Source organism: Macaca nemestrina, chromosome 12, assembly GCF_043159975.1.
Source record: "Macaca nemestrina isolate mMacNem1 chromosome 12, mMacNem.hap1, whole genome shotgun sequence".
Taxonomy (NCBI): Eukaryota; Metazoa; Chordata; class Mammalia; order Primates; family Cercopithecidae; genus Macaca; species Macaca nemestrina.
Window position 1 is genome coordinate 37,323,692 of NC_092136.1, and position 24,226 is coordinate 37,347,917.

Consider the following 24,226-nt stretch of genomic DNA (forward strand, 5'->3'; position numbering starts at 1 on the left):
TGTCCAGGTAGCAATCTTAAGTTCCAGTTTAACGGAATCATTGTTGTGTCTCCTGGTGGCAGCATTCCTCCCTCCAGAACTAAGACCTCTGCGCCAGCAGAACGTAATGTTGCAGGAACAGGAAGCAAAAATTTTGCCAGTGGATCACTAGGGTTGATGGTAAGTGGTGCCACTTCCACTTCCACCCTTGAGAGTTTTGCCCCAGCCCTGCAAAGGATTGTCACCTAGTTGGCATTGCAATTGTGACTTCAAAAGGCCATTCCGCCATTCTACCAATCCAGCTGCTTCAAGATGATGGGGAAGATGGTAAGACTAGTGAATTCCATGAGCATGAGTCGCACTTCTTAAGTCATAAAGTGAGTGCCTTGGTCAGAGCCAATGCCATGTGGAATACCATGATGTTGGATAAGGCATTCCGTAGTCCATGGATGGTAGTCTTGGCAGAAGCATTGTGTGCAGGATAGGCAAACCCATACCTGGAATAAGTGTCTATTCCAGTGAGGACAAACCTCTGCCCGTTCCATGATGGAAGAGGTCCAATATAATCAACCTGCCACCAGCTGGCTGATCACACCAAGGAATGGTACCATATCGAGGGCTTGGTGTTGGTCTCTGCTGCTGACAGCACTCAGCAGTGGTCGCAGCCAGGTCAGCCTTGGTGAGTGGAAGTCCATGTAGCTGAGCCCATGCATAACCTCCATCCTTGCCACCGTGGCCATTTTGTTCATGGGCCCATTGCATGATGACAGGAGTGGCTGGGGAAAGAGGCTGAAGGTTTCCACAGAACGGGTCATCCTATCCACTTGATTGTTAAAATCCTCCTCTGCTGAGATCACCTGTTGGTAAGCACTCACATGAGATACAAATATCTTCACGGTTTTTGACCACTTAGAGAGGTCCATCCACATACCTCTTCTCCAAATTTCTTCATTACCAATTTTCCAATCATGCTTCTTCCAAGTCCCGGACCATCCAGTCAAACCACTGGCTACAGCCCGTGAATCCATATATAATCACACACCTGGTCATTTTTCCTTCCATTCAAAGTGCACAACCAGGTGCAATGCTTGAAGTTCTGCCCACTGGGAAGATTTCCCTTCACCGCCGTCCTTCAGGGATGTCCTAGAAAAGGGCTGTAGTGCTGCAGCTGTCCACTTTCAGGTGGTGCCTCAGTATCATGCAGAACTATATGTGAACCAGGCTCTAGTCTTCTCTTCCGCTGTCAACTGATCATAGGTAACTCCCCAGGAGGCCATCGGTGCAGGCTGGGGGAGAGAAGGCTGGGTGGCAGGAGTGCGGACCATGGGCATTTGCACCACTTCCTCATGTAAATTATTTGTGCCTTCAGGACCTGCTCGAGCCCGATCACGTAGATACCACTTCCATTTCATGATGGTATGCTGCTGTGCACGACCCAATTAATAGCTAGATGGGCCAGAAAGCACCCAGTTCGTGATAGGCAGTTCAGGTCACATGGTGACTTGATGACATATAGTCAAATGTTCAGTTTCCACCAATGCCCAGTAACAGGCCAAGAGCTGTCTCTCAAAAGGGGAGCAGTTATCTGCAGAAGATGTCAGGGCCTTGCTCCAAAATCCTAGAGGCCTCCTCTGGGATTCACCTATGGGGGACCCGTCAAAGGCTCCAAACAGCACCCCTATCTGCCACTGACATCTTAAGCACCATTAGATCTGCTGGATCATATTGCCCAAGTGACAAAGCAGCATGCACAGCAGCCTGGACCTGTTGCAGAGCCTTCTGTTGTTCTGGACCCCACTCAAAACTGGCAGCCTTTCAGGTCACTCAATAAATGGGCTGGAGTAACACACCCAAATGAGGAATGTGTTGCCTCCAAAATGCAAATAGGCCCACAAGGCATTGTGCCTCTTTTTTGGATGTAGGAGAGGCCAAATACAGCAACTTATCCTTCACCTTAGAAGGAATATCTCTCCCAGGATAAATACTTTGTATCCTTCAATCCACTCAAGTTGACACTCAGTATTAGCCATCACATGGCCTGCAAGTAAGAATCATAAGACCTTTCACAAATAAAAAAATAAAGAGTTTATGATTTCAGGAATAAGGGTTAAATACCATTTATCTTATATCTATCACAGATTAAACAACCATGCTTTCAGAAACAATTTAAAGTGTCTGTTTTTGCAATCTTTTGCTGTCAAAAATATTTTTCTGTGCCTTTATTTGTGTTTCAAGGCCATTATCTCCTGGGTGGATCCACTGGATTTGTTGGTAAAGTTACCACAGTATAAAATAATTGTCTATACTATCATTTATAAATTTTTCAGTTAATATACATAACCTTATAACAGAAATGAAACAAATTTGTCTAACGGAAAATTTGAAAGCTCATAAAAATAATAATTTTTGGAGTTTGTATCACCTAAAAAATTAACCTTGTACACATGTTTGGTTATCTCATTCCCTTTCCCTTCTCCCTGGGAATAAGGCCACTGGTAATTTTTAACACTTCAGAAGAAAAACAAAAGTGACTTAAAACACCTACAAAGTAATGACACCTACAAAGTAAATGTTTATGGGCAAAGATATTTATCTATTTGAAAGGGTCATTTTTAAAGGCTTCAGAGATTCTATTGTATTGAATATCTACCGTCAGGAACAATTATGGAATTCTGAACTAAATATACACTTTCTTAACACACTGAAATCTACTAATGTTAAAGTCTCAAAAATGAAATACATTTATGACATGAATAGAAAGATGAATTTCTAACCATTATAGTCATTTTAAAAATAGAAAATGTCTCCAATTGTATATAACTTAATAGGGATTTCAGGTCCTCAATTCCTACTTCTTCCTCAACTGGGTACCTTTCAGGATCATGTCTTCCGTAAAGGACAAGGGATGAATGAGATTTTTTATGCGGTGACTTCCAAATCTAATTTCCTATCATAGGGTATATTTTAGACTCTAAAGTATAAAGAATAATAACACATTAGACACACATGGGAACATACAAAATATACATGTAATAAGCAAAATATTAATCTTAAAGAAGAAATTTACATTTATTCAGTCTCCGACTTCAGTCGTATTAGTTTCTGCTAAGTCACATTTACCACATAAAATGAAGATCGTGCTATTAATTACTGTACTTACGCTCAAATGGCATATAAGTGATCTTACAGGGACAGCCTGCTTCCTGATGTAATCCTTATAAGGTTCTTAGTAAAAACCCTTTAAAAAAATAACTGTTAATACTAGCTACCGTTTATTTAATGCTTACTAAGAATGAAGCATTGTCTTAAGATCATTACCAAATATATAATCTCATTAACACAGTCCTATGGGAGTTATTATCCTCATTATACTTAAAGAAATTGAGGCACACAAAAAAGCCAGAATTTGAACTCACACAGTCTTTATCCAAGACCTAACCTCTTGTCCTCTTCCCTGCATTGCCCTTTCCTCCTTGGCCTTCACACAAACCTGCAGATCCTATATGCAATATGGTCTCCCTACCCTCTGCCTCTCATCTCTGCTAAGAGGGTCCACAGGCCATTAATTCAAACAGAGCACTCCAGAAACCTGGCAGAAGTGGGAAGGAAAAAAACAGTGAATTCTAACAAAAGTAAAAGTAAAGACAGAAAGGATGGCATTATTGAGGCTGTAAAGTAATAAGCTCCATGTTCCTGGATAGATCAAGAATTGGCTCGAAAGGCAATTTAGTTGGAATAAAGGTAGCATTTTCTAAGGTTGATTGAATGTGTAGAGCAACATACTTAGATTAATAATAGGAACCATAACATTTTAGAGCTGGAAAACATTTAAATAACTAATCTCATTCTCTCCTCCACCCCTTGTAAAAGAAGATGCTGAAACTTAGAAAAGTTAGTTGTTGTTTCTTCAAGGCCTAACAAAACCAGTTAAAGAACCAATGCCATATTCCTATTGGAGAGCATTACATTCTAAAAATCATTATGAATGGGGAGGATTTATTGGATATAATACAATCCTAAACCAGAGAAAAACCTTAAGAAAATAAAGGTATGAGATAGAAAGAAGCTGGGACCAGTTTTCCCATAAAATGCTACCTTAATGCTGCAGACATCAAGAGATCACCTTACCTTTAACCTGCTTTCTTAATTCTCTTTTCCTTGTATTTTCAATCCTGATCCTGCCAAAATAAATTCCATTAGGAGAAACTTCTATATTTTGTATCTTCTTAATGGCTCTTCCTTTCAAAAAGAACTGGATAAAACTTGCTCCGTTGTGTCTCACAAATTCACTTAAGTCATACACTAAAATCATCCCATATTGAGAATGGCACAAATTCAAATGTATAAATTAGAGAGACATTCCTTTGTGAGACAGAACTGAGAAAAATAGAGACCCTGTGTAAGAGGGATTCAAGGGTAGTAGCATTATTAACTACATACTATATAATCAGGCATTATAATTGACATTTTGCAGGTGTTATTTCTTAAAATCAGCACAATTCTTGTATGAGAGAGTTCTTATTATCCTATTTTATAGGTAAAACTAATAAAGCTTAAAGAAGCCAACCAACTTGTCCAAAGGGATACAGTACTAAGTCACAGACCTCTGACATTACAACTTTATTTATTCAAGTACTTAATAACAAAATTTATGTATTTTTCATACGCTTATTCTATAAGCTGTGATATGCCTATTTTATTCTATTAAAATCAGTTCTAGAACTAGAAGATAAACTAGAGCTTATTTATACCCTCATACAAAAGTTAATAAACAAAGCCCAAAGATATAAAGTTACTTGCCAAAGATAACAGAACATGTTAATGGCAAGGCAGAAACTACAAATTGTTAAGATTTACCAAGAACTTACTACCATATAAGGTAGGTATTATACTATCCACATTGTACAAATGAGAAAATAAAAGCAATGGGAAATCAAGTGGCTTTTCCAAGATCATAAAGCAAGTAACAAGAAAGAGAAAGAACATAGATTTGTCCTCAAGCAGTCTGGCTCCACAGCCTGTGTTGTTAACCACTATGCTAGAATCTCCCCTTCAATTAAAAATTGTACCTCCTAATTTCCTTTCCAGCTCCTCTGAAATTAAGATAAACTTTGCACTTACGAGTTACACATGAAAGAATCAATAACAGAAAAATCAAGTAAGAACCTACTTTGAAAATTCAAACAGCTCTATTATTTCAATTGATATTTAGAAATTTACATTTCTAATATCTCTATTAATTGACAAATGTAAATGAGTCAATTTATAGAGATTAACAGAGGCTCAAATTTTAAACCTGAACTTATCCCAGCACTACTGATATCTGCACTTAGCTCATCCTTCCAACTCTGCCACATGGATATTTGTAAAATGAGCCTAACGATTAGATCCTCTGCCCAGAATCTGGACAATTTAGAATGCTAAATTGGGACCTTAATTGTTTCTGTTTCATGAGTCAGTGAGTATAATATTTTATCTGTTGGATTTTCTAAATGCCAATTCCATCATGTTCTAAGCACATTCTTTGCCCACTCAGTAGTAGACTGGGTCACTCAAACAAAATGTAAGTATAACAGTAAAATGAAGTTTTCTAATTCTTTATTTTCTCTTACAAGCAACCAACAGACCAATATTTTGGTGGGCTCATCTACCTATGTATCTCAATTTTTTCTTTTATCTCTTCACTCTCTCTCCATTTAACCAATCCCAACTGCGTAAATCACACATTAGAATACAGTCAGCCCTCTGTATTCATGGGTTCCCCATCCATGGATTCAACTAAGCAAGGATCAAAAATATTCAGAAAGAAACATTCCAGAAAGTTCTAAAAACCAAAACTTGAATTTGCCAGCATGGAGAGTACCATGTTGAATCCACTGGAATAAAGGGATAGAGAGGCATTGTATTAGATATTATAAGTAATCTAGAGATGATTTAAAGGGAAGATGTGTGTAGTTATGTCAGAGGTATTTGAACCAGAATGAATCCATCTTGAATAGGAGCTGGGTGAAACAAGGCTGAGACACAGCAGGTTAGACATTGTAAGTCACAGGATGAGGCAGGGGGTCAGCACAAGATATAGTCACAAAGACCATGCTGATAAAACAAAGTGTAAAGAAGCTGGCCCAAACCCACCAAAACCAAGATGGCCATGAAAGTGACCTCTGGTCCTCCTCACTACATTATATGCTAATTATAATGCATTTGCATGCTAAAAGACACTCCCACCAGTGCCATGACAGTTTGCAAATGCCATGGCAACGTCATGAAGTTACCCTATAATGGTCTAAAAAGGGGAGGAACCTTCGGTTCTGGGAATTGCCCACCCCTTTCCCAGAAAACTCATGAATAATCTACCCTTGTTTAGGATATAATCAAGAAGTAACAATAAAAATAGCCAAACCGCAGCCCTGAGAGCTACTCTGCCTATAGAGTAGCCATTCTTTTATTCCTTTACTTTTCTAATAAACGTGCTTTCTAATTCTTTCTTGCACTAGATCTAAGAACACCTCTTGAGGTCTGGATACAGACAGACCCCTTTCCTGTAACAGCTATATACAAATACGACAACATTTTATATAAACGACTTGAGTGTCTTTGGATTTTGGTATCCAAGGGGATCCCAGAACCAATCCCTCATGTACACCAAGAGATGGCTGTATTTCACTTTTTCTAAATTATTTTCCAATGTACAAAAAAAAAAAGGTCCTCAAAGACTGTGAGTTAAAAAAAAGAAATGTTTCATGACATTTTTCCCTTTTTGTCTGTCAAACTATATTTAAAAAACAAAATTTAGTGACCATCATATGGCTATTACTAAATACATAAACAAATTCCTTTCATCAAAATTGACGAAAAAGAAAAAATTTATATCCTAAAGCCCACTTCCTCCTTGCCATCCATTTGGAAATGAGAAATGAATTCAACATACGGGACATTAGTAGATAATTTAAGAGAGCAGCTTAGGCCTAGTGCTTATGAGGTTAGCGGTGTGCTGCAATTAATTAAAAAAAAAAAAAAAAAGCACACATAGGCTTTGAGGACATATAAAACTAATTATATCACTTCCTAGCTCCATGATCTTGGACAACTCATTTCACTCCTCTAAATCTCAGTTCACCTATCTAAAATGTACATAAAGTAGCAGGTGCGGTCCAGGAGACAGAAGGGAAAGTCTAAAAGTCTCAGGAAATAAAAGCAGAAATGCCAGATCCACTAACTAGTGTTATATAGTATAAATAAACCAGACACTCATGCTGGGAATTTACCTTCTTTATTTCAGAGGCAAGTAACTGTATCTGATTATTGAAATCTGAAGGAAGAGGGTGGGACCAATAACAGTGGGTATAAAAATTAAAGAATTTTTGAGAGGATCACTCAGAAAACTGACAGGTCTTAAAGAACAGCTATAAGCCTACTTAAGATCCTAAACCTTGTTGGGCTGAGACACCCAGAAAATTACAAGATACAGAAGGAGGGACAGTAATGCAATAAAGTTATTGAATGAGGTACTGTGCTAAAAGCCAGAAATATATAAAGTAGGTATGAATCCACCATAGTTTTAAAGAGGAAACAGGCAAGTTAAGAGACAATTACAAAAAGTGTAGTAACTCCATCCTGGAAGAAAGAGCAAACAAGGTAGTGAACAGTGCAATAAATGCCATCATGGAAGAAAGAATGGACAGAAGCATGTGCAAAGTCAGAGACCTGAAAAGAAAATTATGTGCCTCATATGGGTATCAAGTAGGAAGTAGGGCATGTTGGCAGAAGGGGAGGTTGAAGGGGTAAAATGGGCCTGGTGGTAAAGGAACTTTGTACATTTTGCCAGTAATTTGCAAACCATTACACTATAAAATGATGTGATCAGATCTAAAGTGAGATCCATATAACAGCAAATTAAAAGATGTATTGAAAGTAAGTGGCCAGTTAAGAGGTTCTTGCAGTCAGCATGGTAAGAGATGAGAAGGTGGGGATATGATGTTTTAAAGAAGGGAGAGGGGTGAATATTAAGCAATCAAGTATGCTAATAGAGTTAACTCATCCCAATGAAAACTTGTCATCACAAAAAGCACGGAAAACTTTTCTTATTACCCTTTTTTTCTTTTCTTTTTTTTTTTTTTTTTGGTCACTGTTGCCTCTGAACAGATGGGAATTCCCTCCTCTTAGTCTAACTGACAGCAAAAACTTCAAATGGGAAGAACTTCCTGGCATGGGTTTACAAAGAGTGCTTAAATCTATTCCAATTTGCAATTGGAAACACTCATTGAGACAACCGAAGAATTTAGTAAAATAAATTGAATAATATTTGATAAATTTACACTCTCATGGTGTGGGAGTATTTCAGCACAGGCTGGAACAGTTTCAGGTTCATCATTACCTCCTGAGAATACCTCTGATAAATAAAAACTCACAGAAAAGTAAAGCTAAAGTCTCAACTCTTGAATAGGCAGCAATGATTTTCTTGGTTTTAACAGTCTGACCCTAATGAGCTGGATTTCTAAACTGATAACTAGAAGGCAACAAAGCTCTTTCCTTTAGAATGAAATCATATAAATTTTAGGGGTTTTCTTTTTTTTTTTTTTTTTTTCTATCACACAGAGGATATGTGTATAAAGGAGAGGGATTTTTCATTTTTTAAAATCACCCCCATTTTAAAGTTAGTACAGATATTTTTAAAATACCTTTTCCAATTCACTGTCTTCACCTTTTCTCCTTTTGTCTTCTCATTGTTTCCTCCCTCTCCATATTCAAAATAATAAAGTTAGTTTGTGTGTTTGAGGAAGAGGTGTTAGCAAAGCTTCATCAGTCCAATTCCTTTGTTCCCTCAATATCTCTCACACAAATCCATCTCAATTTCATGGCCTAAGTAGACAGTAACAAGAAGAAAGAATATAGAAAATAGGCAACAGAAAAGAGAAAACAAAAGAACCAATGAAACACAAAAGCCAAACGAAAAAATATCAATACTATACTAATGCAGTATAACTAATAAATTGAAAGTTATCTTGGAAATCTTCTAGCCCCACTCTGTTGACAATAAGACACAAAACAGCATTGCAGGAGATTGGAGGGCTGGGGTGCAGTGGATAAGAACTGATTAAACCTTTCAAACCTAATCTGACCAGGAGTTTAGGACTGCCTGCCCAAGAGATGTACCCTGAGTAATGGCAGGCCTATAGTTTCTATATTTGAAATTCAAAGAAGCTACATTGGGTCCTGGGTTTGCTGAGAGTCTAAATTTATCAAATATTATTCAATTTATTTTTCTAAATTCTTCAGTTGTCTCCATGAGTGTTTCTAATTGCAAAGCATCTCAAAGATGCTTTCTTGCCTTGGAATTTTCTTTATTGACTCTCAATTTGAGAAATGCAAATATATTTTAAATAAAATTTAAGTACTGTTTTGTTATAGTGCTTTTCTACATAGGCCTTTTTGTATTGAAAATAATTTTTCTATGGGAAGCAAATGAATTCCGAAGTCATATGCCAGTTTGGTTTTGGGTAATCCATCAGAAACAGTGCAATGAGATAAAAGAGATGATCCTACTTACATGTTCTCCTTAATGGATCTTTAGCCACTCGTTGCCTATCCCTAAAGAATCATATATTTTAAATCTAATAATTACCTAATCCAAATTCATTATTTTATCTATGAAGGCACCATGGCCTAGAAGGAAAGGTAACCTGCAAAGTAACAGAGAGTTGGTGTAAGAACCCAGGTCTCTTGATTTCCAATCTAAAAAATGTAAACTGCAAGAATGGCCCTGGTGTAGTATATCTGATACATGGCAGTTTGGCTAGATGAGAGCAGATTTGGTAGTTCAACACCCACCACTCACCCCTGCCACACAAACACACACACACTTCAGCTACATCCATAATCCAATATTTTTGTCATTATATTATCATCTCTGTCTGTACCAAGTACTGTTTGTTAAACACTTTATGAACAACTTCTAATCTAATTATCAGAAAAATCCTATTACATAGGTTCTTCAAAGTAGAAATGGCTAAAAAAAAAAAAAAAAAAAAATTATTGAAGTCCAGAAGACGTGATGATAAACTACCAAGCTCCTACTTGAAATAATTCAAGTGTTTAGGCTAACTACATGGCAGAACAAGAAAAATAAAGTGTATTATTCCCTTTCTGAAAAGCTGCCTTAGCCTAGCAGTGTCTTAGTCTGGCAGTCAAACTGCTACACAATGTGGTACCAATCCACATTTCTATTCTCACTTCCCATCCTTTTAATGCAGTATTATTATGCTATGAATGCAATAAGTTACAAATTAATGGATTTTTCCTCACTGAGATCAGAGTGTTTAAAAACACAGAATATATAAAGTCTAAGATGGTTAGCACAGTGATAGGAACAAAACAAACTTAAGAATACTACTTGACAGGACTGACCACCACAAGCATAGACCATGACTACAAATACCATAGGTAAGGAAGAATTTTGAAAAAGTTGAAATAAAATCAGCTTATCTCAATCCCTTGGTGACTTAAATATGATAAACTACTGTGACAATCAGGGAGATTGGTAAATAGTAGCTCATTTAGCTTAGGTATAAAAAGCCAAAGACTTCAACAAGTTCTCTTGTCAAGTGCTAAAAGTAGGGCTAGAGAAGCAAAATTATAAAAATGGAAAATATAATTGGAAATAAGCATGACCCAATATTAAAGAATTAAATAATGCTGAAAGAACATAGAATCAGTAAATAAGTTGAGTCCAGATTTTTGAGAGAAGGTAGAGGGAAGTGGGGAAGGAAGATGTGACGGCCAGGGAGTGAAGAAAGAAACAAGAAAAATAGCAGGGAAGGGAGATTCACTCTTCAGAGAATCTTTGTAGATGAAAAATGTTGTACCTGTGAAGCAATCAGCGTAACGTGGAAATAAGGCTACCATAACCTACTGACTTTTAGGTATCATAAAATGTCAGAAAAATTGATTTTTTTTCCTTTCCAATTTATACATGACCATTAATTCTCTATTTAGAATCTTTAATGAAACTCTAAACATCCAGTTAATAAATTTCAAATATCAAATTTATTAGTAAATGAAAAACTATATACCAAGATATGACTCAAGAAGTAAAAGTTGAAACAAAAAATAAGAAATTGGTAATGCGGGTCTGGCCAACCTATGAGCAAAATATAGATAAATAAAATGAGGTTGGATAAGAAGACTGGAGAGAAAACTGTGTGGACCCTCAGAAAGATTTAGACTCTAACTGGTAATACTCAATTTTAGGTAAAAGACCAAGTAACCCAGCATTTCCCAAAGTTAGATAAAGCATTAAACTCCTCAGGCACATGCATAATGTCCTTTGAAAACTAGGTAAGTAAAACAGAGTTTGTCAGGGTGGAGGAAATATATGATCAAATAAGTTTGTACAATGGGTTAAACAAAGATAAAAATGTTGTTTTTTTGTTTGTTTGTTCGTTTGTTTGTTTTACTAGAATTCTTATATGTTAGTTTGCACTGAAAATCTCCAGGAGAAGAATAGATTATGCTGTATTTTTAAAACACATCTGACCACAGAATTTTTCAAAATCATCTCATCAGAACTTAGGGATAATGAACAAAAAACCAATAGGTTACCATTGTTCTTAAAGTTTTCTAATGAGTGATAAAGATCATATATGGTATTCCATCAAAGACCGACCATCAACTGTACTCTATCAAATCTAAGATGATACTGATTATGCGATGCAGCATTAATTTTACATATCATGAAGAAAAGATACTGCCAATTAAATTATAGCATGTCATCAATTATAAAATGTGTCTCAATTTCAATCAATAACTTCAAAAGAAATGTTTCAGAGGAATGACTGAAGGATGTGTAATCCACTTATTGCCCTAAAGATTGTCTACTTTGTAACTAGATCAAACGCTTTTCCTGAATTTTCCTTTAGCATAATGCCTGAATCTGGCACTAGACAGCACACTAAAATGCTGTTGTAGATTGTCTTAGGTGTTTATTATACAGATATTGTTGAGGCTTCAAGATCCACATTTGATTATAGGTAAATAATTTCCATCTCATAGATGCTGGGAGGATTTAGAGAAATAATATATGTAAAGTGCCTGAAACCTATCAGGTCTTTAATATGTGAGTTCTCTTCTTTTCTTATTTTATTCAGTAATCCATTCTAGCATTTTAACATTTTGCCAGCACATACTTGCTCTCTTCAGCCAAAATACCTTCCTGGTCTTGATTTCCTTTTGTTTATTCTTCCATAAACATGAAGAACACCTAATCAATCCCTCCTTGCAAAATTCTTTATATAAATGAAATACTTTCTTTTGAATACTTTATTTTAAATAAATACGAACCTAATGAAGGAAGAGACTTTTAAAAACGTCATTTTTAATGAATTTATTAAGGTCAAATTAATGCAATGTAAAGGAATGTAAGCAAGCCACTTAATTTGTTTTTTATTAAGTAAAACATAATGTTTAATTGGATACTGGGCTATTATTGAACAAATCAATATGCTTTTACTTATGAACTGGTCTGTGCGGAGCATAACAGACTTTCTCATAGACTGATAAATTAGCAAGATAAAAAGAAAAGATATTGTATTGAATATTTTTAAGAGAAAAAAAGGCATCAAGTAAGGAAGAAATTAATCACAATGACACAGGGTTCATAACAGGATTCTAAAAAATAAAAATCAACATGGTAACTATAGGTCTATTCAACAGATTTTTAAAAATCTATAAAGCAAAACAAAAATCTAAATACCAAAGAACAATTAACCAAGTTGCCAAAAGACAAAATACTTTGGTGGGATGTCAATCAGTAACACTGAGCTGACAACTGTGCCTTAATTAATTTTGAAACTGTTTCCAATTAGTTAGTATAGAACACTAGAGGCTTCATGCTGCCTATGACTCAGTGCACTGACTCATCTACCAAAACTTTTCTTACACAAGAAATATTCAAGCACTCGCCAGGATGCAAGATCAAAAGGAAAGAGGGTTCACCAACCTTCTTAGTTAAAACCTTGTGATAAATTTAGATGACCGGAAGGATATGGAACAACTTTCCAGAAAGGTTTAACAGTCAGAAATAGCTTGAAAAGTTTGATTTGTTAACAAAACAATGAAAACATATTATTTTAAAATCAGTCTTGCAAATATATCTATAAAATATGCTAGTTGTTTTTTAAACTATATAGAGGATATAAATAATATAACCAACATTAAAGTGTTCAATGAACTTCACCTCATCATATTTAAATATCTCATATTTCCTAACTCATTAAAATAGCAGTGGAAACAAAATCCAGACTTGAAGAAAAGCCTAAAATCATCATACATCTATCCCATAGAAACTTTCTTACATTTTCAGATTTAGCTTATCATGGTATGATTCAATTATAGACTTTTCTAGAATAAATCTAAAGCTTTAAATGATTCTTCAAATTACAAAACATAATATGAAAAAGAGGACAATAACTTTTATTATATAGTTTACCTCAGTTTATTAAATCAGAGTAATATTAATAGTTTTTTAATAAGCAATTATATTAATAGTTTTTAAATAAGCAATTATAATTATTATAAATAGTTTTATTAATAGGCAATTATATTAATAGTTTTTTTTAAATTTTAAATAGTTTTGACATGCCATTGGGTTGGGAGAATGGGTAATGGACCACAGAAATGAGGAACAAAAGACCACTCGTTGCAGGGAAAACAAAGAAGACCCTTTATTCAGAAAACAGAATGTACAAGACGAGGTGTTCCACAGGCCACAGCCTGTCCTAACATCCTGGAGAGTCTAGGAATCGAGTGAGAGAAATCAAAGTTAGTACCAATTAGTACCAAGTCAGTTCCCAAACAAATTACCAATAAGAGATCCATTATGTTATAGATGTCTACAAGTAATTTTTTCATGCCATATGAAAAATTTAAAAAAATTTTAAATTCAAAAAATTCTGAGATGACTTACAAAGTACAGAAAGTACAGAAAGTAAAACAGTAAAGAAATGGAAATAGGAAAGAGATGAAGGTAGCAATAAAGATAAGAGGAATTTTAAAAGTATAATTAGCTAGCCATTTGGGGCCATGGATTTTTCATCCTAAAATCATGGTCCGATTTGTCTGAAACCTGGAGGAGGAGGCTCCAACACTAGTGAACACTGCTGTGACTTATTTGAAGCCTACATTGGCCGCATTTAGATACTAAGCCAAAGTTGAGCTAACTCCTCCAACTCCTACTGAGATCCTGACAGCTATTCAGAGCCTGAAAAAAATAGTCAACAGTGCTCACACTGCTAGCTTCTAACAGCTGACAGTTAAGGAAGCTGTGCTGAATGGTTCAGTGGCCACTGAGGTGTAAATGTGGTTTTATATTGGAGCAATCATAAGTAAGCATTGCCTCATTGCCTATAACATTTGACAACAAGTCTTTAACATCTGATTATATTTTATTTACTATTTGAGTGTTCTTGGATCATGTGTGATCAAACTGCTATCTGAATAAAATGTGTCCAAAAAAAAGTATAATCAGTGGTATGACTGTCACTCAAAAGAAAGGACATACAATGTTTACATCCTTTAATATAAGCAGGCCACAAAATTTACCAGTGAGTTCCCTAAAAGCCACTGCAAAGAGAGAAACATAAATGGTTGCATCATTCACTATATCCACCAAAAATTACACACACGCACATATACATCTAAACCCTGGTCATTCAAAATAAGCCTTCCTGCTACTGCACTTTGAAAAAAAAATCCTGGCCGGGCGCGGTGGCTCACGCCTGTAATCCCAGCACTTTGGGAGGCCAAGGCAGGTGGATCACAAGGTCAGGAGATCAAGACCACAGTGAAACCCCGTCTCTACTAAAAATACAAAAAATTAGCCGGGCGCAGTGGCGGGCGCCTGTAGTCCCAGCTACTCAGGAGGCTGAGGCAGGAGAATGGCGTGAACCCGGGAGGCAGAGCTTGCAGTCAGCCGAGATTGCACCACTGCACTCCAGCCTGGGTGACAGAGCAAGACTCTGTCTCAAAAAAAAAGGAAAAAAAAGAAAAAAATCCTATTAGTCCTCATAAACTGGTAAGATAGTAAATTACCACTTCCTCCTCCATCTCTGGAGTAAACACAATAATCAGTTTCAAAGTTGCATTACTTTTAATATTCCTCTATATAAGCTATGGAATATCAGTGAAACATGTGTAAGAGTAATTCTAAGAGTGTGAAAATTATATGGTCTAAGTACATTGCAGTCCTTCATAAATTTTATTTCCCCCAAAGTTTTTTATAAGTATTAGGTGACAGAGAGGTCAAAGTCATAATCTGATATAAGAAGCTGGAGTACAGCTATTTTATGTTGTTTTCTAAAGAGCGGATCTATATATTTTGACAGTAAGCTAAGTAGAAAATATTGACATACACATTATGAAACCTAATGAGCCAAATGAGAATACCTGCCTGAATTAAACAAATGCTTATTGCGATCCACTACATAAAAGATTACACTTACTGGGGTTAAAATGAAGAACTTGTCTCTCCTCCTCCCAGAGGTTAGAGTCTATTGGGGACCACATGCAATTAAATAAATTATAGCAATGATAAGGACCATAATGAGCAATCAGTGCCTGCTGGAGCAGAACCTAACCTGGAAATGAAATTTCAAAAAAGGGTTTTCAAAGAAACAAATGCCTAGGCTGCAGCCTAAAGCAAGAGTTAGCTATGAAGTTCCAGTAAGATGTCAACAGAGATCCTAATCGGTCTCCTCTATGCTTATCTTCCTAAACTGAGTCATTAAATGACGGAACTACTCAAGGATCAGGATGTGTTTTCTCAAGGCAAAATTCATCTAGGCTCATGGTTTTCGTTTTTACTTACATGCTGATCATTCAGTTACATGACAAAAATCATTAATGCATCTTTGTTCCCGTAAGTGTTCCCTGACTTTCCTCTTCCTAAAGCATCAAAGGAACATCTGGCTTTATGCTACCAGCTTCTTTCCCTATCATCCACTGCAAGGAAGGTCCTATGTTGTCAAAATAGTAACAGTTACATCAACGTAAATAATACAGAGCAAAGTACAAAAGAAGAAGGATGAATTAGAATAAAAGCTAGCCTGGATGAGAGTAGAGGGGTAGCTTCTTCAGTAGTTTTTGAAAAAAGAATGGCACACCAGCTGCATCTGATGAAAACAAAAGATGAGAAAGGTAACAAGAGCAATACTAGAGAGTACTGCTGGGAGTTAAGAGTCCCTTCATGGTTTTGAGAAATGCATAAAGAACTTGCATTATTTTTAAATAATTGTGGTTTTAATGGACTATGTTTTTTTGAGTATAAGACTCCTCAAGGACTGTATCACGTGGGTTATGACTTAATAAGAATTAAATCTGGTAAATTTTTGTCTCATGCTCAAACATTACCTCTGAGCTCCAAAACACTGTATCTAACTGACTCTTGAAACTCTATTCTGGCTGTCTGAAAAGCATCTAAAAACATGTCCAAAAGAAAATATGTGATCTTCTATTAAGGAAAAAAAAAAAAAAAAAAGAGTCCTAGTTCATCCTACGACAAGGCCACACACTTAGCTTAACAGTTCCCTCTCTTCACTTCCCATATCTAGCTCTTCATCAGATTCTGGTTATTTTATATTCAAAACCCCTCATATCTGCCCACCTCTGTCCATTTAAACTGTTACCACTCTATCTGAACTATCACCATCTCTTTCAATAAATACAGTTGCTTTCTAACTGGTCTCCTTTCATCTACTCTTGCACAACCCACTCCCAGCCTACCACTTCTATTTTCCACAAGGCAATCTGAATGTTCTTTACAAAATATCTATCTAATCTAGTTAGCCCACATCCTCTGATCAAAATGAATTTAATGAATTTTCAGTGAATTCCCACAGCTTTTAAAATGAAGACCAATATTCTTAATATGGTCTAAGGCCTAGCATTTTTGTTCTTCTTAACTTCATCTTTTTCCATACATCCTTGCTGTCTACACTTAGCCACACTGTGCTTTCACGTTAAATAAAAATTACAGAAATCTACTGTTTTGGGCGAAGCTCCTGCACTAGGCCCCAATACACTAAACTAAAAATCTAAATCAAAGCATTGAAGTTCCCAGTCACCAAATCAAAACTAAGTTGTTATTTGACTTTCCAATAAATCAGGAGAGAAAAATGACAGCCAAATTTCCAAAATAGGCCAGTCAGCAAGATAATGAATTTCCTTCTTCCTTTAACACTTACCCAAAAATAAATAAACTTAAGTAACCTGATATTAATATTTTTTTATTATGCTGTTTCCCTGTTCTTGCCTTTCTAGAAAAGTAACTTTCAAGTGACCAATCTACTCTTTGTTCTTTGTTTCTCTTTTCTTTGGCCCTTTTCTATCTATAAAACCAATCTCCTCTGGTCCACTCTCTGTAACACTCATTCTGCTTTATGGAATGAAGTGTTATCCAATTCTAGAATTGCAAATAAAGCCAATTAACATCTTTAAACTAAATTTGTTTTCATTTTGGCTTTTGACATTTGGTTTCTCAGAAGTGTCCTGCTTTTTCCTACAACAGTAAAACTGCCTTTGCAAAGAATATGATTGAGAGAAATCTAACATAGCTGACTTCATCTCACTTCTAACCTCATAAGCTGTTTGTTCATTCCCCCGTGTAGGCCAAGCTAACTATAGGAGGAATTTAGTTCATAGTTTAAAGCAAGGATGATAACAGTCCCTGCCTAAAACTAACCCTCCTCTTTGTTCAGGATGGAAACTGCGTTCGTGAAAATAATGAAAGTCCATAAGGTTACAATTATGGTAAAGACTTGAATTCTGTTAAGCTATAAGCGTAATTAAGCAATCACCAGCCATTGTTCCCTAGCTTGCTTACTACTCAGGAGCCACATAGCTGGAGGTCACAAGATTTATTTTATTTTTATTTTGATACAGGGTTTCAGTGTGTTAAGCATGCTGGAGTGCAGTGGTGCGATCTCAGTTCACTGCAGCCTTGACATTCCGGATAAAGCGATCCTCACAATTCAGCCTCCCAAGTAGCTGAGACAACAGGTGTATGCCACCATGCCAGAATAATTTTGTTTTTAAATTTGTTGTAGAGACAGGGTTTCACCATGTTGCCAAGGCTGGTCTCCAACTTCTGGGCTTAAGCAACCCTCCTGCCTCTGACTCTGTCTCTGTCTCCCAAAGTCAAAGTCTTCCCCAGTTGCTCCTTTAGATAATAGCACTATTATCAAAACGTAAGATTGATCTTTCAGATATTTTTCAGACTCGTGCATTCAGCCATACCACCTGATACCAACAGGACCGTGATTCATACCAAGGAACTGACTCAACCAGTCCTGTAAACCCCGCACCCAGATACTGACTCAGCACATGAAGACAGTTTGGACAATCCCATGATTTCATCCCCAATCAATCAGCAATACCTATTCCCTAGTGCTCTGCCCACCAAATTACCCCTAAAAACCCTAGTCTCCACACTCTTAGAGAGGCAGATTTGAGAAATATCTCCCATCCTCCTCCCAATTAGAGTGTTATGAGTAAACACTATCTCTGCTGCAACTACTGCTGTTCTCAGCATATTAACTTTCTGGGCATCGGGCAAGAAGAACCTATTTGGCTATAATAATGAAAGGAGTTACCCAGCTTCAGGCATACAGTAAGGAAAGGGTCCCTAGACAACCTCCCACATGTGTTTGGTCCAGATAAGGGAACTTGAACAGGAGCTTTGACTAAACATACCACAGCAGAATAAGGGCCCACATGCCCACGGGGGAAATGGGGTGAATCCACCAGGAATTCAAACCTTATACAAACACAGCCCCATCAGCATGTATGTAAAACACCCTTGTGTTCAACTGTGAAGGGGGCAACCAGCAACCTGCTTTCAGGACCCCTCTTTTTGCTGAGAGCTTTCCTCTTCACCTAATAAATTATACTCCACTCACTCTTTGATGGCCACATGGCTCTTTCTTCCTGGTAATGAGACAAGAACCCTGACCTAGTTGAGCTAAGGAGCAAAAAAATCCTTCATCATTTTGGGGACAAGTTCAGAATACCTGGCAGATGAGTAAATTGCAGATCCAAAACCTTTCACTTTCATTTCTGAGCCTTCTCCTCCTCAGACTTTTTCTGAAGGTAGATGCAGCACCCAACCTCTGGTGAGCCAAAGAAGAATGAATGGCACAGCAACAGAGGACAGGATGCTGGAGAGTACCCCAAAAAACCCCCATCACTCTCGAGGGTTGGGAATGTCGGCCTTATTCCAATCCAGTCTTTCCCACAGTATTTTCCTTCTTTTGTTCCAGGACTATCATGGTACCTGTCTCTTCTTTTATAATGTTAAAGATGTTGCTGCAAACTGCAGATATTACTAGCTAGAGTGAGCATTTAGCCCAGCCATCAGAAATGCCATTCAGAACAACGCGATTTCCGTCTGTTCTTAGAGGCACTTCCCACACCCCTACCCCAACAGCCCGGGTGCACGCTCGGAACAGAAAGGCAAGCGGAGGTGCCTATCCTCCCTGCTTCCCTCCCAGCTGGGGTGCATTGCCATGTCTGCACATGCACATGCTACATCCAACAACCACATGGGGCAGGAATGAGTTGCAGCCGCCACCTGGGCCCCAGGGCAGTCTCGGGTCCTGCACAGCCAGCTGGCCAGCAATTCCTGCTCACCATCCACTCCTGCCATGGGCCCACAGAGTCTTTCCACTCCTGGCCTTGCCAAAATGAGGGTACAATGACTAAGAGTTTCTCTCCCTGTTGGAGGAACCCATTTGTATAGAGCTAGAGGATTTTCCCTCAGGCATTTTCCCCATCCTGCATTTAAGCTGTATTTTTGTTTTTTTTGTTTTTTCTTTTCTAACATGGCCCTGAGAAAACAGGGAGCTTTTCTATGTGAGAGTTTTTGTTTGTTTTCCTTTTGGAAAATATTTTATTAGGCCAGGACCCCAACTCACAAGACACCCTTTACTCTCCCTTGTTTGAGGACTCAGCACCACAGATTTGTCTTAGCATGACTCATTCCTGCCAATTAGGACCCCTCCCATTTCACGGATAGAGGTCATGCTAGCATCCATGGCATAGACAAGGTCTAGGAAACTAAAAGGTTACTGACAGCAGCTGAAAGGCAGCATGTGGGTAAATGTGGACAATTCCCACCTCCTAGGCCCCCTGTTAACAAGGGTGAAAAGCCACATTGGCACCCATGGTCTGCACCCTCCCAAGGTTACAGGGACTCAGGGATGTAAGGACAGAAGAAAGAAAAGAGGACGGCTCTTCTCTCTCTCCCTCACATATCCCAGGTATTCACTGGGAGAAAAAAGGAACTAGGGATGCCTTGTTCCCCTCTTTCTAGATGATAACCGATCATCTTCAGTCTGTATTTCTCTCAAATGCCTCCTAAATCACTGGGATTCTTTTGAGGAAAAAAAGAAAATCCTTACTCTGTCTTCTCTTCACAGATGGGTAATTGTGCCCCCATACCACAGTACACTCCCCTCAGATGTATCCCCCAAAGTAGGAAAAGTTAGTTTCCCCAAACCTTAAACTGCTTGGCTTAAAAGTGAGCTCAGGGGAAGGAAACCCAGAAGACTGACATGCTGGTAAAAGGGTAAAAGTTCTTAACAGTTGGACTTCGGGCCTCCCTCTCCCTGTGCAGACTGGTTGAAAAAATGATAAAAATGTTTGCATCCTCTGTAAAGTCTGGATTAATGGAAGAAAACGATTTGTGAGGCTAGTCTTAGGCTGTAGTCAATCTGTTGTGTTTTTTGGGTCTTTCTGCATGGTTCCATGATAAGGAGGAATATCTTAGGATAGAATGCAAGCCTAGGACCCCATAAGCCTGTTGTTCAAGCCAACCAGCAAACTGGGCAGTAACAAACTTTGCAGCAGGTTTCCATTTTCTTTTACGTCCTTGGGAGCTTGACCTTGTAAACACACGGCAGTACTTTCTTCTGGCCTCTGCCATTTTAAAATGGTGGCCTGGGTTCAGTTTTGGCATAGGGAATGAGTACGTTCAGGTTAGTATCCATGTGACTTAGAATTTGCTGATTGTCTTCCCCTCTGTGAACAAATTCTAGCTTCCTTTCTTAAATCTTTCTTTCTCTGAGCCACCTTTTAATACTCCAGATTTTGTAGGAACTGCTCACCACTTCTTTGAAAATACCTAGTACACTCACAATTAATCCATAACCTTAATTGAGGCTTGTTGGTTTCACCTGTGAGGTTACTTTTGGTAGAAATATTGGCCACTTGGCATGGCTAAAGTAGGGTAATAAGGGATTTCAAAGGATTTTCTTAAAAAGCACTCAGCTTAATTAAAAGTGGATATCCAAGCTATAGGTATATGTAAAAGGCCTTTATGTTTTACACTTCATGGGATCTTGTTTTTCTGGAAAAAGGACTTTTTCTCAGTCGCATGAATTATTTTTCTTCATTTCGTGTTGCTACTCTTAATGCACACAAGAGGCCCTAAGATAAATAGCCTAGAACACCTGAGGAGAAACAGAGAAGGTGCCACAAACCCCATTTTGGGGAAAAAAAAAAAAATTCCCTCTGTTTTCCACATGAAACTCCAGGAATTAAAAGTGGATAGATTCCTCTCAAAATCTGTTTTTGTCTTCCAGCTTTACCCATTTACTGTGCCCTAGAAACTGTATGCTTTCCTAGCCCTGCTCTTGAAGGGCACCACCCTGAGGCCAATAATCTGACTAGGAGATTGGAAAATGAAGAATCTTACAATTACTGGATCTTCTTCTGTCTGTGTCTGTATAATTATACATGTGTTATGTGTGTGATGGTTATAAAAAAAAAAAATAGCTCTAATGGCCTAAAGAAAAATAGATCAAATATTTTTTGAAATAAAAAAAAAAAAAGCTGTTATGCCTGTTCCTTCAAGTGACTTTAATCTTTGAGAAATAGAAACATTTTTGAAGACAACTGGTAAAATATAAATGTCTTCAAAATGTAAATATGTGATCTAAATTATGCGGGTCAGATACTAGGTTTGCTACATGTTTGAAGGTTACAAACTGCTTCTTTGGCTTTGGAGAACTGACTTGCCTGCTTTACAATTTGATAAGGCTTGAGGGCATATAGAATTAACCACGCCCTTAACTATGCTAGAAAGAGTCAGACTTTATCTGTACCCAGTACATAATTAAAACAACTTACCAGCCGTTACACTAAAATTAAAAATTGCTAACAGTTACTGTTAAAACATATAATTGAGACTACTGAATATTGATTCACCTGCAAGGTGTGTAATGCAAGTAATATGTGCTTTTAGTAAAAGATTATCAGAAGGCATGGGAATGCAAATTTTGGACTAGGGTTAAAGGATTGTTTTGAATTAGATAAGATAAAGCTGAAAGTTTAAACAAAGAGTGGAAGGTTTGTAAAAATTAATCTTCCAAAAGAAATTCTATATAAGAACATATTGATTAACTTCAAAAAGCTATTATACAGTCATTCCATAAATTGAGCAATGAAATAAAAGTACAAGGTTTTCTTAAGGCACTGATCTGCTATTTAACAAAAATTTGTAAAGTATTATGAAAAGTTTACAAAAATTTCACCTCATGGTCAAACTGGCTAAGATTGGATAAAATTATCTGTAAGGTTCCACTAAAACAAAAAATTGGGGTTGGCATTAATAGTAGACTAATGTAAGGGTGTAATCTGGCATTTTCTCTCTAAAACAAGATTTTCATGTAACAGTAAAAGATAATGAAAGGTTTAGCCTTTTTTTTATTTTTGAGTCATCATTTTGGCTAAAGAACTTATGGTAAACTGGAATTCTATTTCATAATATCACATGCTTTGAACCTCTAACATATATATTTAACAAGTTTCCCAAAATCAAACTTCAGCTTCAAAAATTGTCTTTCCTGACCCCTAGCTTTTGGATGCCAGAGGACCCCTAAAGCACCCAAGAGAGAGGTAAACAGGATTATTTGACATGTTATGGGGGATTGCCAAAGTGATGTTTAATCTTTCATAGGTTATATTTTAATGAATAATGTTAATATATGTTCTAAAATTGTATGGGATGTCTACAATTCTAATGTTAAGTATATGCTATCAATAATAATTAAGGTTATTATGTTACTGTAAACCACATGTATTAGTCTGTTCTTATTCTGCTAATAAAGATATACCCAAGACTGGGTAATTTATAAAGGAAAGAGGTTTAATGGACTCACAGTTCCACATGGATGGGGAGGCCTCACAATCATAGCAGAAATCTAAGAAGAAACAACGGCACATCTTACATGGCGGCAGGCAAGAGAGCTTGTGCAGCAGAACTCCTATTTATAAAACCATCAGATCTTGTGAGACTTACTACTATGAGAACAGTATAGGGAAAACCGCCCCCATGATTCAATTATCTCCACGTGGCCACCCTTGACACAAGGGGGATTATTACAATTCAAGGTGAGATTTGGGTGGGGACACAGCCAAACCATATTACTACAGAAATGAACAAATTTCTTTGTCAATCGTCTTTTTGAGGTAACTGCCCTGGACATTTTGTTATTCACAGACAATTGTTGTCTAGCTTTGATCCTTTTCAAAAGATGGCTTATAATCAGATACAGGAATTTGACAGGTGCTCCTAGAGGCAGGTTTCTGGTATCTTTGGAGATTGGGACATTGAAATAGAGAGAAACATATAGGACTCATGAAAAGCTGAAATGTTCATGAATATCAAGTAGAACAAGAGTTAAGAGAGTGGACTGAACTAACAGAAAACTGAAGAATCTTTTTAGCCTTTTGTGCTTAAAATGTTGCTGATCCTTGTTTTGTTTTTAGAGTCAAGGAAACTTATTTTGAGCTATTTACAGCCTTCAATAATTGAGTAAGGTATACTCCTGTGAACAAAATTTGGAGGATATTTGTTTCTCCCCACCTGGCATCTCCAGAATTTGGAAACTATTTGTGAGTATTCTTAACTTATGGCAATAGAGTTATTTGCATCTATGCAATAAGAATTCATTTTCCTTTGCAACAGGACACGATTGGCAGAATCTGGTTGTTTCACCAAGGTTTTAACCGGAAGGGTTTGCTTCCCTTTAAGGAATCAAGCGCGGCTTGCAGAGCCAATAAAAGCCCCTTGGGAAATCTGGTTCTTGTGAAGCCCCAGGTTCTTGTGACCTCAAGAAGGAAGGAATTTACCCACTCATAGGTATTTGAGGGTACAAACCCATGACTGGGCTCAGCTTTTAAAGGTCTTATCTGA

At 37.2% G+C, this 24,226-nt stretch overlaps 1 protein-coding gene and 1 pseudogene across 6 annotated transcripts in view; one reads left to right on the forward strand and one right to left on the reverse strand.

Moving 5' to 3' along the window:
* LOC105471466 (methyltransferase 15, mitochondrial 12S rRNA N4-cytidine) overlaps positions 1-24,226 on the reverse strand; it is a 258,987-nt gene that overhangs the window by 201,520 nt on the left and 33,241 nt on the right. Inside the window, exon 4 of one of the 6 annotated variants that reach the window (XM_071074943.1) lies at positions 23,190-23,231. The exons of the other annotated variants lie outside the window; for them this stretch is intronic. Within the exon in view, the coding sequence (XP_070931044.1) occupies positions 23,190-23,231 (42 nt within the window). The remainder of the gene's footprint in view (positions 1-23,189; positions 23,232-24,226) is intronic. 6 annotated transcript variants of the gene reach the window in all.
* On the forward strand, positions 14,081-14,392 carry LOC112424893 (ATP synthase subunit g, mitochondrial pseudogene; annotated as a pseudogene).